Below are 15,600 nucleotides of genomic sequence, written 5' to 3'. Positions count from 1 at the left end.
TCGGGTTCCATAAAATACTGGGAAATTCTTGAGTAGCTGCAGATTTGGCTTCTCCTCAAGAAGGGCTCAGCTCCATAAGTAAGTAATATTAAACTTTTAAACTTGAATATAGTGCAGATTTGTAAGCTTCGTTAGTTTGGGTAATGCCTACTAACCATTCAGTTCAGAGCTCATTGGCTTCTTGTCTGATCTCAAAAAACGTAAATTTTAAAATATACAGATTGATTCTGTCTGTAATTTTCTGTGGAAGTGAAACTTTGTCCCTTAACTTTAAGGGAAGAGAAAAGACATGGTGCTGAGGAGAATATTTTGATCTGACAGGGATGTGGTGGTAGGTGGTTGGAGGAAATGTCATGAGGAATGTCATAAGTTGTAATAATCACCAAATTAGAATGATCAAGTCAAGGAGGATGAGGTGGGCAGAGACAAGTGAAGTGGGTACATTGTTTTGGTAGGAAAACCTGAATTAAACAGACCATTGGGAAGACATAGATATAGATAGGAGGATAATATTAAAATTGATCTCAGAGAAATAGGATTGGGGTGTGTAGACTGGATTCACCTTGCTCAGGATAGAGAACAGTGGTGGGTGTTAACACAGTAATGATCCTCTGGGTTCCATAAATGCTGGAAGTCTGTTGTGTGAATGAGCAACTGTTTGCTTCTCAAGAGTGACTCAGATCCATGGAGTTAAGGGTCATTACAGTGCTTCGGTTGTGTTATTCCATTCATATTACTCTTCTAAACATGAGTATATTTCAGATCCATGAGGTTTGTCATAGTTCTGCAATTATTTTATTGCTTTTGATATATTACTATATCCAATATTTATCTTGCTAACAAGAGTGTATTTCATATTCTTGGGTTTCTTCATACTACTGCAACTAATAATATGTGAAAACATCAGTATTATTGCCTGCTATATGTAATATATAATAGATTAATGTAGCTGAAAATCTATGTTTTATATAGCTTTCAAGTGTAGGTTGTGAACAAAGTTAGGATGTTGAAAACAAATAACTCTGACAGAAAGAAACATGTGTTCAAGTTTACCCAACTTAGCTCTTCTAAACACTTATGAATGTCTTCAGTGTATGTTATATTTCACAATGTCCAGTGCATTTCAATAAGGGTATGTTGGATTGATGTGCTACGCTGAGAAATTTTCTCCTGATAAATGAGTGAAGTGATATTAGACACATTTCTGAAAACAGAGTAAGAACGTCTGCAATACAAAAGATCAGGGTGGCAAAGGTATTCATTGTACTATGAAAGGAGGACTGTGGGCATCTAATGTGCACGACCGAGTACAGTGTATTGTGGGTAACATTTTTGCCGACTGAATTGTCTGCAGACAAACTTCATAATACATACTTACAAATTTTTACATAAGTTATTTACAATTATCTGGATTAAAATCTCATTTATGTCTAATAATTAAGATCTTGAACCAGTATGTTTTGGGTCTTTGTACATCTCTGTTAGAACAGAAAGTTGGGGTATTATTTGGAGCCCTCATAGGTACTGCAGTGATGCCCCCCCCCCCTTTCTTTTTAGCTTGATATGGTTCTGTATCGTTGTGATGTCTTGTTGTTTCCATTTTACTGTGTTTTGAGGCATCACTGCAAGGACCTCTGAGAATTCCAAATAATAACCCAACTTTCCATTTTAACAGAAGATGCACAAGGACTTAAACTATATCAGTTCAAGATCTTAAATATTAGACATCAATGAGATTTTTTAATCCAGATAACTGTAAATAACTTATATAAAAACTTTTAAGTATGTGTTACGAATCCTGTAATACGAGTAGTAGTTCCTGAACATAATCTTATGCCTTCTGAAGATGGTCAGCTGACCGAAACATGTAAAAGCAATAAATATCTATAAATTGAATCACACTGGATGGTGTCAATTATTCTATAATTTAGTTTACTAGTGTGACAGACTGCCTGCAGATTCCCACAACATTTTGAATAGGTGGAGGAACTACTACTCTCAGTTATTGAATGTACATAGGGTCAGTGATGTTAGGCAGACAGAAATCCATACAGCTGAGCCGTTAATACCTGATGCTAGCCCTTTTGAGGTTGAAAGTGCTATTGCAAAATTGAAACCGTATAAATCACCAGTCAAATTCCGGCAGAAGGCAGAATATTATGTTCTAAGATACACAATCTAATTACTTCTATTTGGCATAAGAAAAAATTGCCTATCAGTGGAAGGAGTCTATTATTGTACCAGTTCAAAAGAAGGGTGATAAAACTGACTGTAGTAATTATCGGGGGATATAACTGCTATCAACTTCATACAAAATTTTATCCAATATTCTTCTCTCATGGTTAAGTCCATATATAGATGAAATTATTGTGGATCATCAGTGTGGGTTTCAATGTAACAGATCAACTACAGATCAGATCTTTTGCATTTGTCAGATATTGGAGAAAAATGGGAGTACAATGAGACAGTACATCAGCTATTAGAAAGCCTATGATTCAGTTAGGAGGGAAGTATTGTACGAAGGGCATTCCATATATAATGCCTCCTATTTTTTTGTGTTAATCTGTAACGTCTGAGCTGGATGTTGGTGTTGTAGTAAAGGTTGAACTTTCCCACCAACGTACTGTTAGTTTGGTTGTTGTGCGACAGATAGCGACAGAAGAGCAGTCTACGAAATGGCATCTGACATAGAAGTGCATACGAAACATAGATGTGTTACTGACTTTCTCACTGCCGAACAAATTTCACCCATTGACATCCACTGATGCTTGCTAAGGTTGTACAGAGAAAATACAGTGGATGTCAGCACAGTGAGGCAGTGGGTAGTGGCGAAAGTGAAGTGCACAACAAGCCACGCCCTGGGCATCCCTGCTCAGCTGCCACTCCTGACAATGAACAGCTCCTCGATCAGCTCATCCATACAGATTGGCGGATAATGACAAGGAAACTGTGTGCATGGATTAATATCGGCTGTAATGCATTGGAAACGATGTTGGAGAAGCTGGATTATTGCAAAGTTTGTTCCAGGTGGGTCCCGAGGATGCTTACACAGGACCACAAAACTCGTCGAATGGAAGTCTGTCAGGAACTGTTGCACGAGTTTGAGGCTGAAGGTGACAAGTTTCTGGACAGCTTCATCACTGGAGATGAGACGTGGTGTCACCACTATGAGCCAGAATCCAAAAGACAGTCCGTGGAGAGGTGATATTCGGATTCCCCAAGAAAAAAGTTCAAGACATAGCCATCGGCAAGGATAGTGATGTGCATGGTCTTTTTGGATAGGCGGGTGTGATTTTGTTGGATTTCATGGAACCTGGTGAGACTGTCAATTCTGAAAGCTAAAAGACTACACTTACTAAGCTGAAAGCCCACATTTCCCGAGTCAGGTCAGAGACGTAGACAACCTTTCGCTTGCAACACGATAATGCTAGACCCCATACCAGTTTGGCAACCACCGTGCACATTGCAAAGTTTAGCTGGACTGTCCTACCACATCCACCTTATAGCCCCGGTTTAAGCACCTTCAGACTTCCATCTCTTTGGGCCTATGAAAGCTGGACTACATGGGCAACATTTTCCAGACAACGATGCTGTCATTGCAGCTTTTAAGAAATTGGCTAGCCTCTGCTGGGGCAGACTTCAACGGGCACGGCATGCGGGCTGTTGTTCATCACTGGCAAAAGTACATAACGAACTGTGATTGTGGAAAAATAAATGTAAGTAGCTGAAATCTTGCTCTATTTAACTGCATTATTATGCTTTCTGTATGTTGTAGTTTTTTTTTAAATAGGAGGCATTATATACAGAACGCTCCTCCTACAATATTCTGATAAAGAGTTTGGGATACCCATGAAACTACTTAGGTTGATTAAAATGTGTTTAAACGAAATGTATAGTGAAGTCTGTGTAGGTAAACATATGTCTGATAGATTTCCTATCCAGAATGGTCTAAACAAGGAGACACTTTATCGCCACTCTTTTTCAACTTTGCTTTAGAATATGCCATTAGGAAGGTCCAGGAAAACCAGGTGGGACTGAAATTAAATGGGACACATCAGCTGTTGGTCTATGCCAATGATGTGAATCTAGATGCCACAAAGAAAAACAAACTTTATTTGATGCAACATGATAGTCTACAAGATATTCTCTGTAAGCTACAGTAGAATCCCAGACGATGGGAAAAGTCCAAAAACCTAGTAATTCTGCGTCATCTACCATCGTCAGAACCGTTTAGAATCTGGTATAAAGAAAGCAGTCTTTATTATGTTTCTCTACTTACACAAGACATTTTAATCTGAATTAAGTGATTATTTTTAACATCCCCAACTTATTTTGACATAATTTCAGTTTCTAATGCTGGTAAAGACCTGTTATGACAATTTATGTTCAATCACATAAGTAAAGCATTTCTTGATAGTGCTGGCTAATAGTAGTTGAAACATGTAAAGGCAAGCTTTCATATTCTCCTGTTATTGCACCTGGTGGACTGTCTCCTATAAATATAATTACCCTTTCCATTTTAACTGAGCCTCATGACACTGGTCATACATAATCAAGAACTTCTACAATCAGTGTGTAAAGCAACGTAGAATTTAGGTTATGAATTCAAATTCTTTGAAGAAACACAAGAATGTCACAAAAGTGCATACTGGTAAATAGTAATATGAATAGGGTGCTGTCTTCTACTCAGGGTCCTCCCAAATTTTGGTACCTTGTTACCAAACACTGTAATGTCACATACAAGCAGACTGTAGCCTTGAACTTCGTAAAGCTCTCATGTAAAATGTCCCTTTTTGTAGTTGTAATATATCAGTACCGTATTTACGCATGTATAGGCCGCAGCACAATTTTCAGACAAATTATAGAAAAAATAATTTTCTTGGAATATTATTTCAGGAGTAGAACACTCTGTATTACTAATTATGAATATAATTTTTTTTAAATGAAGTGTGATTTCAAATATAAGCCACACCCCAGTTTTCCTCTTGAATTTTTGGCAAAAAATGTGCGGCCTATACATGCGTAAATATGGTATATAGGGGGGAAAGACAGGACAAGGTTATACGAAACTTTCCCAGTAACCTGAACTCGTGTTACCACAATTTAACCAATGGGTAGGGAACATTTATATAATAAAATACATCAGGATTACTGCTGGATCTCTGTTCATTCAGGTATATACTGTAGCTAGCTAAATACCGCTTACTTTTCACAACCCTTGAAACATAATAAGCCAGCCATATTTCCTTACCAAAAAAAAAAAATTGCACAATGTCAGTTACGTTCCTTGCAACTCAGGCAGGCGACTGCTGTAGCAATGGATAGAGAGAATGAATAGAGCATGTAAAGCAAATTAAAACTTCAAAAATATAAGGAACGTGCGCTTTTAATTGTAATTCAATAAATAATTGCATAAACAGCTGTTACATAGTTTTAAAACTTCAAAAATATAAGGAACGTGTGCTTTTAATTGTAATTCAATAAATAATTGCATAAACAGCTGTTACATAGTTTTAAAACTTCAAAAATATAAGGAACGTGTGCTTTTAATTGTAATTCAATAAATAATTGCATAAACAGCTGTTACATAGTTTTAAAACTTCAAAAATATAAGGAACGTGTGCTTTTAATTGTAATTCAATAAATAATTGCATAAACAGCTGTTACATAGTTCCAAGTATCTAGCAAACACAACATAGTACTGTGACCCTGAACAAACTTGTAATGTATGACAAAATTATTATTCACATGGAAATCTGAAGAAGCCAGCCTTGGCCTTACAGCTTGGCGTTAATATATTTTGGGATTCCATCATTTTTAATCTACTTCTTCAATAGTTGGTCCTGCTCCAGCTGCTCCTCCAGCCCCTGGTGCAGGCCCCCCTGCACCTGGGAAACCCCCAGGCATCCCTCCTGGCATGCCACCAGCTCCCTGGTACAGTTTTGTCATGATGGGATTGCAAACTGCTTCCAATTCCTTCTGTTGAGACTCAAACTCTTCTTTCTCGGCAAGATGATTAGCATCCAGCCAACGGATAACCTCATTGCATTTGTCCATGATGGTAGTTTTGTCAGATTCGGATATCTTGTCCTTCAGCTTCTCATCCTCCACGGCACTCTTCATGTTGAAACAGTACGACTCTAGGGCGTTCTTGGCAGAAATGGTCTGCTTCTGCTTCTCGTCCTCAGCTCGGTATTTCTCTGCATCGTTCACCATGCGTTCTATCTCCTCTTTGCTGAGTCTGCCCTTATCATTGGTGATTGTGATCTTGTTTTCTTTCCCTGTTGACTTCTCCACAGCAGTCACGTTCAGAATACCATTGGCATCAATATCAAATGTGACCTCAATCTGTGGAACGCCACGTGGTGCGGGAGGAATACCAGTCAGCTCAAACTTTCCAAGAAGGTTGTTGTCTTTGGTCATCGCTCGTTCACCCTCGTACACCTGAATCAGGACACCTGGTTGGTTGTCTGAGTAGGTAGTAAATGTCTGTGTCTGTTTTGTGGGGATGGTCGTGTTGCGCTTTATGAGCACAGTCATCACCCCTCCGGCTGTCTCAATACCAAGAGAAAGGGGTGTCACATCCAACAGAAGCAGGTCCTGCACCTCCTCAGACTTATCTCCCGCCAGAATTGCTGCCTGTACAGCTGCACCATATGCCACTGCCTCATCAGGGTTGATAGACTTGTTCAATTCCTTCCCATTGAAGAAATCCTGCAAGAGTTTCTGTACCTTTGGAATACGGGTTGATCCACCAACCAGGACAATGTCATGGATCTGTGCTTTGTCCATCTTGGCATCTCGAAGGGACTTTTCAACTGGCTCCATGGTACTGCGGAACAAGTCTGCATTCAGTTCCTCGAACCTGGCTCGGGTAATGGATGTGTAGAAGTCGATACCCTCAAACAGCGAATCAATCTCAATGCTGGCTTGGGTGGAGGAAGAAAGCGTGCGCTTTGCGCGCTCACAGGCAGTGCGCAGTCTTCTAACAGCACGCTTGTTAGATGTTAGGTCCTTTTTGTATTTGCGCTTGAATTCTTGGACGAAGTGGTTCACCATTCGGTTGTCGAAGTCTTCGCCACCCAGATGAGTATCGCCAGCAGTAGACTTGACTTCGAAGATTCCATCTTCAATCGTAAGGATGGAGACATCAAAGGTACCGCCACCCAAGTCGAAAATAAGGACATTACGTTCCCCATGACCCTGCAAAAATTAAGGATTAGACCCTGACAATACTGAGGTTTCTACCAAGTGTTCCTGATGTGCTACTGAAGAGGACCATCCTACAAGAACATTCATGAAATCAAAGTGGGTGCGGATGGGTGATATTCACCCATTACCGAGTTCTACCTGTTGAACACCAACAAAACTTGCAAGTTCATTTTGCAGCAAGTCTTGCAACTGTGTCACTTACCTTCTTGTCAAGACCATAGGCAATAGCTGCTGCTGTGGGCTCGTTGATAATCCTGAGGACATTTAGTCCTGCGATAGCACCCGAATCCTTAGTGGCTTGCCTCTGGGAATCATTGAAGTAGGCAGGAACTGTGATGACTGCACTAGTTACAGATTTGCCCAAATAGGCCTCTGCAGTCTCTTTCATCTTGGTCAGTACCATGGAGCTGACCTCCTCAGGGAAGAAAGTCTTACTTTCTCCTTTGTACTGCACTTGAATCTTTGGTTTCCCTGTTTCATTTATAACAGTAAATGGCCAATGTTTCATGTCAGCTTGCACTGTTGAGTCATCAAACCGACGCCCAATAAGACGTTTTGCATCTGGAAAAAGAAATAAAACTGTTCTACTCACAATGTAACACAAACCAAACTCAAATTGAACATACAGCCACTCAATGGAAACCAAATTACAGTACACTCTAAAGAAAACTGAAAGTAGAAATTTTCTAGCTTCAGTGAAATAGATATTTAAATTGTAGTTAACAAAGGTAGCATGATAAAAAAATGTTGGACAGATTATTAGCATCTGAACATGGCTCTGATTCTCTTCTTGAAAACAATCAGTACTGGTTAAATCTTAAAATTTAATACGTACCAAAAATTGTGTTATTGGGGTTCATGGCCACTTGATTCTTTGCTGCATCACCGATCAATCTTTCTGTATCTGTGAAAGCAACGTAACTTGGCGTTGTTCGATTGCCCTGGTCATTTGCAATGATTTCAACTTTGCCATGTTGGAACACACCCACACACGAGTAAGTTGTGCCCAAATCAATGCCAACTGCTGGCGCTTTTGCCATATCTGGGGCTGAAAAATACACCACCACCATATTAACCCTGCACGGGAAGGGGGTTATGTTCTGTAATTTAAGCTTCTTGATTCATACCGTAAGAGACAAGACCAGATAACTGCTTTGTGGCCAATGGAATGTTACATGGGGGGTGGGAGTCCCAGTGTTCGAAGTTAGCTACAACTGCCCCGCTATTCACATCGGTACTGGCTACATAATACGGTTATTTCGTGCACAAGCGTTTACCGACCTTACTTAACAAACACAAGTTAGAATGTGTTTTTAAAAATGCACTTTAAAATGTAATTTGGGCCGAAAGACATCTTTAATTTTCTCTAAATATGGCGTACAACCCAACTACCTGGTTATATAATTCTGTGCATTATGGAAATCTATTAATACTAACGTTGGCAGAAAGCAATATTAGCTGTAATAAAAAAAAAAAGCACACCACAACTATACCAATAAAATTACCCCCGCAAAGAAACTAACGGCTAAAAATTGTCAAAACAATAAAATGCCATATACAATTTTCACATCCAACAACAAATATTTGTCACATTCTTCATTTTATACAGCTGTATATACCTTCAATTCAACTCCAAAGCCATACCTTTGTTTTTGCTTTGTAGCTTCCAACACTTCTTGCAAAATTTCTAACTGAACTCCCTTCTTTCCCACTTCGTACCGAAATGGTCAACAGTTGATCGTTCACCCCGTATATTAACACGTATCACAAGTTTCTAAGGAGCTGGCCAATGCCGATTCTCAGCGCAAGCGGGAAGTCTGGAATCTATCAATGCAATTGGTTGAAGAACATGACGCTTCGCATATTGCAACTTTGCTGTCAATATGTACTAGGTTGTCAGTATTAATTTAAATAGTTATACTTAACATGTAACTTGTACAAAGTCACATTTAGCATGGCATATTTGTTATGGTAAATGGGAATTAAAATTAAAAGTACTGTTTTTAATTCGCTTAGTTGGGGGTGGAGTCCAACTGGGTCCACTCAGTACGGCGGCTACGGAATGGCCTATTGTAGCCTGCCCCGGGTGATTATTATGATTATTATGGTCGAAGTTCTGAGAGATGTGCGGATGCGTCCGTCAAGTTCAAAGAAATGATATGAATTATCACTGACACTAATGAAATTTCACGGAAGTGACCGGACGCGGTACTGACAAGACACGGATATGTGTATATCAGTGCTTCTCAACCGCCGGACCGCGGCCCAGTAGTGGGCCCTGGCATCAATTATACTGGGCCTAGAGAGGCCCTTCTGGAACTTGTCATTTTCATTTTCTAAGCATTTTTCATGAATAAATATTTTATAGTGGAAATATTTTGAGGAGAATAATATTTGTGTCGAGAAGCTCAGACACAGAGCACCTAAATCTGTGTAGCAAATGTCAGTGACCAAGCCGCATATTTTTAAACATGGAAGTATTCATGAATGATCGGGAATTTTCAGACATCCAAATCTTTCAACATTCGGGAAAGGCAATACCGATGTTTATGACCAGTCATAAAAATTGCCTGCAAGCCAATTACAACAATGGGCGGCATATCCTCTGTTTTCAGAACTGAGCGAAATAACATCTGTGTTGCAAATGTCAGTGACGACTCAGCAAGGAAGTATAAAGAAATTATTTCCACTGAAATTGAAGATCAAGGCAGTCTGTATCCGGTTTTATCCTATCACGATAGTCCTTTATTCAGGCTCTACATTTTTTAATCTTCCTGGGACGGGTTTGTTGTTGGGTGTTTCTGTTGGTCTTGGTGTACTTTTTTTTCCTTGTTTTTTTTTCACTATTTTTGATTGAAATGGGCGTGAATTTTTGTGTTTTTTGGTGAAGTTTTCGCGGTTAAGATTATTTTTTTAAGCGAAACCTCGTTAATTTGCGTGTTTATGATATATGTCAATTGAAAATTTCTTCAAACGGCTATTCCGTTAATTTGCGTTTTTTTTATTAAAATTGGTCGAAAAAACGTGAAAAAGGGCCTTAATATAATAAGTAGGATTGGAATAAAACTCAATTCTAGTGGATACAGCTACCTATATGGAAAAAAGGAGAAGATACATATATAAGATTTTACCGTCTAATGTAGTAGACCCTATTTAGTGTATAGTAATTAGACGTTGAGTAGTAGAATTTAATATTAAATATAAAGGGTGCTCTTGGCTATAATAATAACTAGTGCTCTAAATTAAGCAATTATATCAATAACTCACTTCTATGTTAAGCGGAGATGGGAAATATCCTAGACCTCATTTTTTAAGAGTTAGTATACTGAATACTGTTTCTTCGCAAGTCCGCATTGCAGTGTGTAAGTGCTTGTTTCGAAAGCTGAGTGATTTTTTAATATGAATAAGAGACAGGGAACTTTGTATAATTTTGGTGTTAAGAAATATCGTATTGAAGGTGTTTGTGACGCAACAAGTAGTGATTCATCCACCTCAAGCCTACATAGCAATCTCCAGGATGTACAAAATGAAGGGAAAACCACCAGCACACAGAAGAAAAAGTCTGCATCGATTCGTAAGTAAATGGGCAGCTACTTAAAATTAAGTGTTTCGAAAAATTTGACATCCTTCTGCTTCTTCCCCTACTCAGCTGACTTCTATGGTGAGTTACAATGCATAAATATTTTTCTCCCTGCCGTTTTTTTCAAACCAACATCATTAAAATCAATTTAATAATACAATAATCAATTTTACGTTGAATAACATAAGTTTTTGGTGATCAGCATGGGATATGTCAATGAAAATTAGCACAAGTTAATTTAATGATGATGGTCTGAGGAAACTGTAAAATGCTACAAGATTTCATTAGTCCAGTGATTGATAACTAATTTAAATGTAATTTTATGTTTGTCAACATGCCACATGTATACATAAGTGTACTAATACTCTTTATGATTATGCTATAATTAATTACTAATATTACGTTAGCTTAATGCATGAACTTTAACAAAACTGGAAAGGTATTTACGAGTAAATTTGTTAGGACTGGGCCCTCGTCTTATAAAAAAGTACTTACTGGGCCGCGATCTCATAAAGGTTGAGAACCACTGGTGTAAATAGACCTTTAACCGTGCTGTACGTTCCAGAAGCTAGCTGCAGTTCATTACTGGAACTTTCGACCGTAAATATCGACGTATTTATTTCCTGTTACATCTTATTACTGTTAACATTTTACCATTTTGGTATCGCCATAATAAACCATAAATAATTGATGATATCTATATATAGTAACGTGTTACCTGGTAACGTACTTCTGGCTCCTAGGTAATGGGACGAATAATTTCGCGTGGGTCTGGGATACAGCGATTATTTACTTGACACAGTCTTATCCACATTTACAAGTACACTATAGTTATCACTGACGAATACTCTCGTTATGTATCTTCCGCACTGACCACACAGAAAACGTGTTTACCGATTGCCTAGCAACAGTCGCTGCTCGTCAAATCCTAGCGGGGAGGGGTGTTTACCGAGCGTTGTTACGCAATTAACACTGTTGTATATGGTGACACCGGGTATAGGTTGTTGTATAAAGTATGGTGATGCTTACTGTACTCTGTTGTATATGTTAATGCCTATGTGGTATATGGCTGTAGGTAAACATATGTCTGATAGATTTCCTATCCAGGATGATCTAAACAAGGAGACGCTTTGTCGCCACTCTTTTTCAACTCTGCTTTAGAATATGCCATTAGGAAGGTCCAGGAAAACCAGGTGGGACTGAAATTAAATGGGACACATCAGCTGTTGGTCTATGCCAATGATGTGAATCTAGATGCCACAAAGAAAAACACACAAACTTTATTTGATGCAACATGCTAGTCTACAAGATATTCTCTGTAAGCTACAGTAGAATCCCAGACGATGGGAAAAGTCCAAAAACCTTGTAATTCTGTGTCATCTACCATCGTCAGAACCGTTTAGAATCTGGTATAAATGAAAGCAGTCTTTATTATGTTTCTCTACTTACACAAGACCTTTTAATCTGATTTTAACTGATTACTTTTAACATCCCCAACTTATTTTGACATAATTTCAGTTTCTAATGCTGGTAAAGACCTGTTATGACAATTTATGTTCAATCACATAAGTAAAGCATTTCTTGATAGTGCTGGCTAATAGTAGTTGAAACATGTAAAGGCAAGCTTTCATATTCTCCTGTTATTGCACCTGGTGGACTGTCTCCTATAAATATAATTACCCTTTCCATTTTAACTGAGCCTCAGGACACTGGTCATACATAATCAAGAACTTCTACAATCAATGTGTAAAGCAACATAGAATTTAGGTTATGAATTCAAATTCTTTGAAGGAACACAAGAATGTCACATTTGAGGATCTTATTTTGGTATTAAGGTTATGGCTTTCTGGAATGTGACAAAAGTGCATACTGGTAAATAGTAATATGAATACGGTGTTGTCTTCTACTTGGGTTCCTCCCAAATTTTGGTACCTTGTTACCAAACACTGTAATGTCACATACAAGCAGACTGTAGCCTTGAACTTCGTAAAGCTCTCCTCATGTAAAATGTCTCTTTTTGTAGTTGTAATATATCAGTATATAGGGGGGAAGGACAGGACAAAGTTATAGGAAACTTTCCCAGTAACCTGAACTCATGTTACCACAATTTAACCAATGGGTAGGGAACATTTATATAATAAAATACTGCTGGATCTCTGTTCATTCAGGTATATACTGTAGCTAGCTAAATACCGCTTACTTTTCACAACCCTTGAAACATAATAAACCTTCCATATTTCCTCTCACACACACGCACACAAAAACCACTGCACAATGTCAATTACATTCCATGCAATTCGGGCAGGCGACTGCTGTGGTAATGGATAAAGCATGTAAACCAAATTAAAACTTCAAAAATATAAGGAACATGTGCTTTTAATTGTAATTCAATAAATAATTGCATAAAGAGCAGTTACATAGTTCCATGTATCTAGCAAACACAACATAGTACTGTGACCCTGAACAAACTTGTAATGTATGATAAAATTATTATTCACATGGAAATTTGAAGAAGCCAGCCTTGGCCTTAAAATATTTTGGGATTCCATCATTTTTAAGCATACGGAATACACAGCATCAGCCTACCTTCACACTTTTCTGAGGACAACTGCAACTTGCAAATCCATTTGTGCACTGCGCACTACTTTATACTAGGTGGTTCAAATATGTTTGAGACTAATTTTGTTGTAAACAAGCCACACTGCGCAGCAACTGTGCAACCTTGAGAGATTGTAGCCACAACCTCCACTCTCCCTCCTGTTAGGGTTAGAACCTGTTCAGTGTTGTCTGAGAGTTGCTAGAGGGATGAGCGTACAGAAGGTACTGCAGAGCGTGGAAAAACGCATTGTGATCAAATTTCTCGTTGGAGAAAATGTCCCATCTGCTGAAATTCACCACAGACTCCAACAACAGTATGGGGAAGAGTGTCTCTCACGGACCCGTGTGTTTGAATGGTGTAAGTGCTTCAGAGAGGGCAGAGAACACGTGGAGAATGAACCGCATGATCGTCAGCCGCGAACATCCGTCACCAAGCCAAACACTGATTGTGCAGATGCACTTATTCATGAGAATAGGCGCATCACTATCAATGAACTTGGAGCAATGCTGTCCATCAGTGTTGGTAGTGTAGAAGACATTGTGAAATATCACCTGCACTATCACAAGGTGAATGCACGGTGGGTACCATGCACTTTGACGGACGTGAACAAAATGGTGCGCATGCAAGTTGCCAGTCGTCTCTTACAGCAGTTTGAAGATGAAGGTGATGCATTTTTGAAGTCTATAGTGACCATAGTGACCACCGATGAAACATGGGTGCACTACTACATTCCTGAGTCCCAGCAATCACCACGCGAGTGGTGGCATACCAGTTCTCCCAAACCCAAGAGAGCGCGGAGGAGCCGTTCGGCCGGAAAAGTGATGGCAACGTTCTTCTTGGACTGGCAGAGGGTTATCCATGTAGACTTCCTGACAGATGCCAGAACAGTCAATGCAGCTTATTACTCAGACCTCCTGGCAACAGACGTGAAGGAAAAGATCCGATCCAAGCGGAAGAGAGGTGGAAAGCAGGTAGCTTTCCTTCAAGACAATGCATGCCCCCATACGGCCAAAACAACAATGGAAACCTTATGGAAATTGAAATGGAACCTTCTGACACATCCGCTGTACAGTCCCAATTTGGCACCAAGTGATTTCTACCTGTTCGGAAGGCTCAAATCAGACTTGCAAGGCATGCGGTTTGTGGATGATGACGCCATCATTCAGACTGTTTGGGAGTGGATATGCTGCCAACCATAAGTCTTTTTTTGGGGGGGGCATCAGGATGCTTCCAGAAAGTTGGAAAAAATGTGTTTACTCCGGAGGGGAGTATGTTGAAGACTGATATGTGCAAGTAAGTGTTCGGCAATTATGTTTTTTTTTTTAATCAGTCCCGGTCATATTTGAACCATGTTGTATGATGAAGAGACACAAAATGGAACATATATTCCAGGACCATGGGGCAGGATCTGTTCTGGTGATGCAGCGACAGGCAACGTGTGGTGACACACGAGGAGCTCTGCTGATGCAAAGTTATTGAGGGATGAATGTATGGTACATCTTGTGCAAAATGAAACAAGTGTTTCTTGGCAAGAAAAGTGTCAGTAATCAGAGATCACTTGCTCAGAGTGACCAAGAATTAGCTTCGGTTATGATGCAGTTCGTTCAGGCAGTGAAGAAAACTGGTATGGAGGGAGGGGCATAACTGCACTGAATTTAAGTATATTTAAAAGCTATTCCTCTTGTGTCATTCCAATACATGAAACCTCTAAATTCCAATTAATAATACGTAGCACGTCCACAAAGTAAGTTTTCCACAGCTAGCAAACCTTATATTGTGCGAAGCGACTGCGTGTACGTGATAGAGCAATGACGTAGCATGGCGCATACACAAACGGAATTTCCTGCATTCACACAGTAGTATCGTTGCAGCTGTTGAAGATGGAGGCTCTTATTCCAACTCCCGCCAACTGTGAAGTGTGTTCAATGATAGTGGTTTTCAATGCACAGAGCATAGCGCTGATCGAAATTCATCAGCTGTGCCAGGTCTGTGGGCCTAACGTCATGAGCAAGCAGTTGGTGCGTCACTGGTGCAGACAATTTTCAGCAGGTTAACAAAGTAGAGCTTATGCGAGAATGCATTACGGAGAATCGTCGCATCACAATTGCGGAACTGAGCAGTCATGTCCTGCAGATTTCCCGCTCCTTGTTGCACGAAATTGTCACAGAGCATCTGCTGTTCAGGAAATTGTGCGCCAGGTGGGTGCCGA

At 39.4% G+C, this 15,600-nt stretch overlaps 1 protein-coding gene across 1 annotated transcript; it reads right to left on the bottom strand.

Moving 5' to 3' along the window:
• Positions 1–5,368: 5,368 nt before the first annotated feature.
• Positions 5,369–8,896, bottom strand: LOC111872778 (heat shock 70 kDa protein cognate 4; the record flags this gene model as incomplete). Its single annotated transcript, XM_023866946.2, is given in 4 exon segments — positions 5,369–7,203; positions 7,415–7,773; positions 8,048–8,260; positions 8,857–8,896. Coding segments are annotated over 3 exon segments (1,950 nt in total). The 3' UTR covers positions 5,369–5,817.
• Between the last annotated feature and the right edge of the window lie 6,704 nt (positions 8,897–15,600).

This window comes from Cryptotermes secundus, unplaced genomic scaffold (assembly GCF_002891405.2).
Source record: "Cryptotermes secundus unplaced genomic scaffold, Csec_1.0 scaffold1021, whole genome shotgun sequence".
Classification (NCBI taxonomy): Eukaryota; Metazoa; Arthropoda; class Insecta; order Blattodea; family Kalotermitidae; genus Cryptotermes; species Cryptotermes secundus.
The sequence above is the reverse complement of the archived record's forward strand: the minus strand, read 5'-3'. Positions and strand labels throughout refer to the sequence as shown.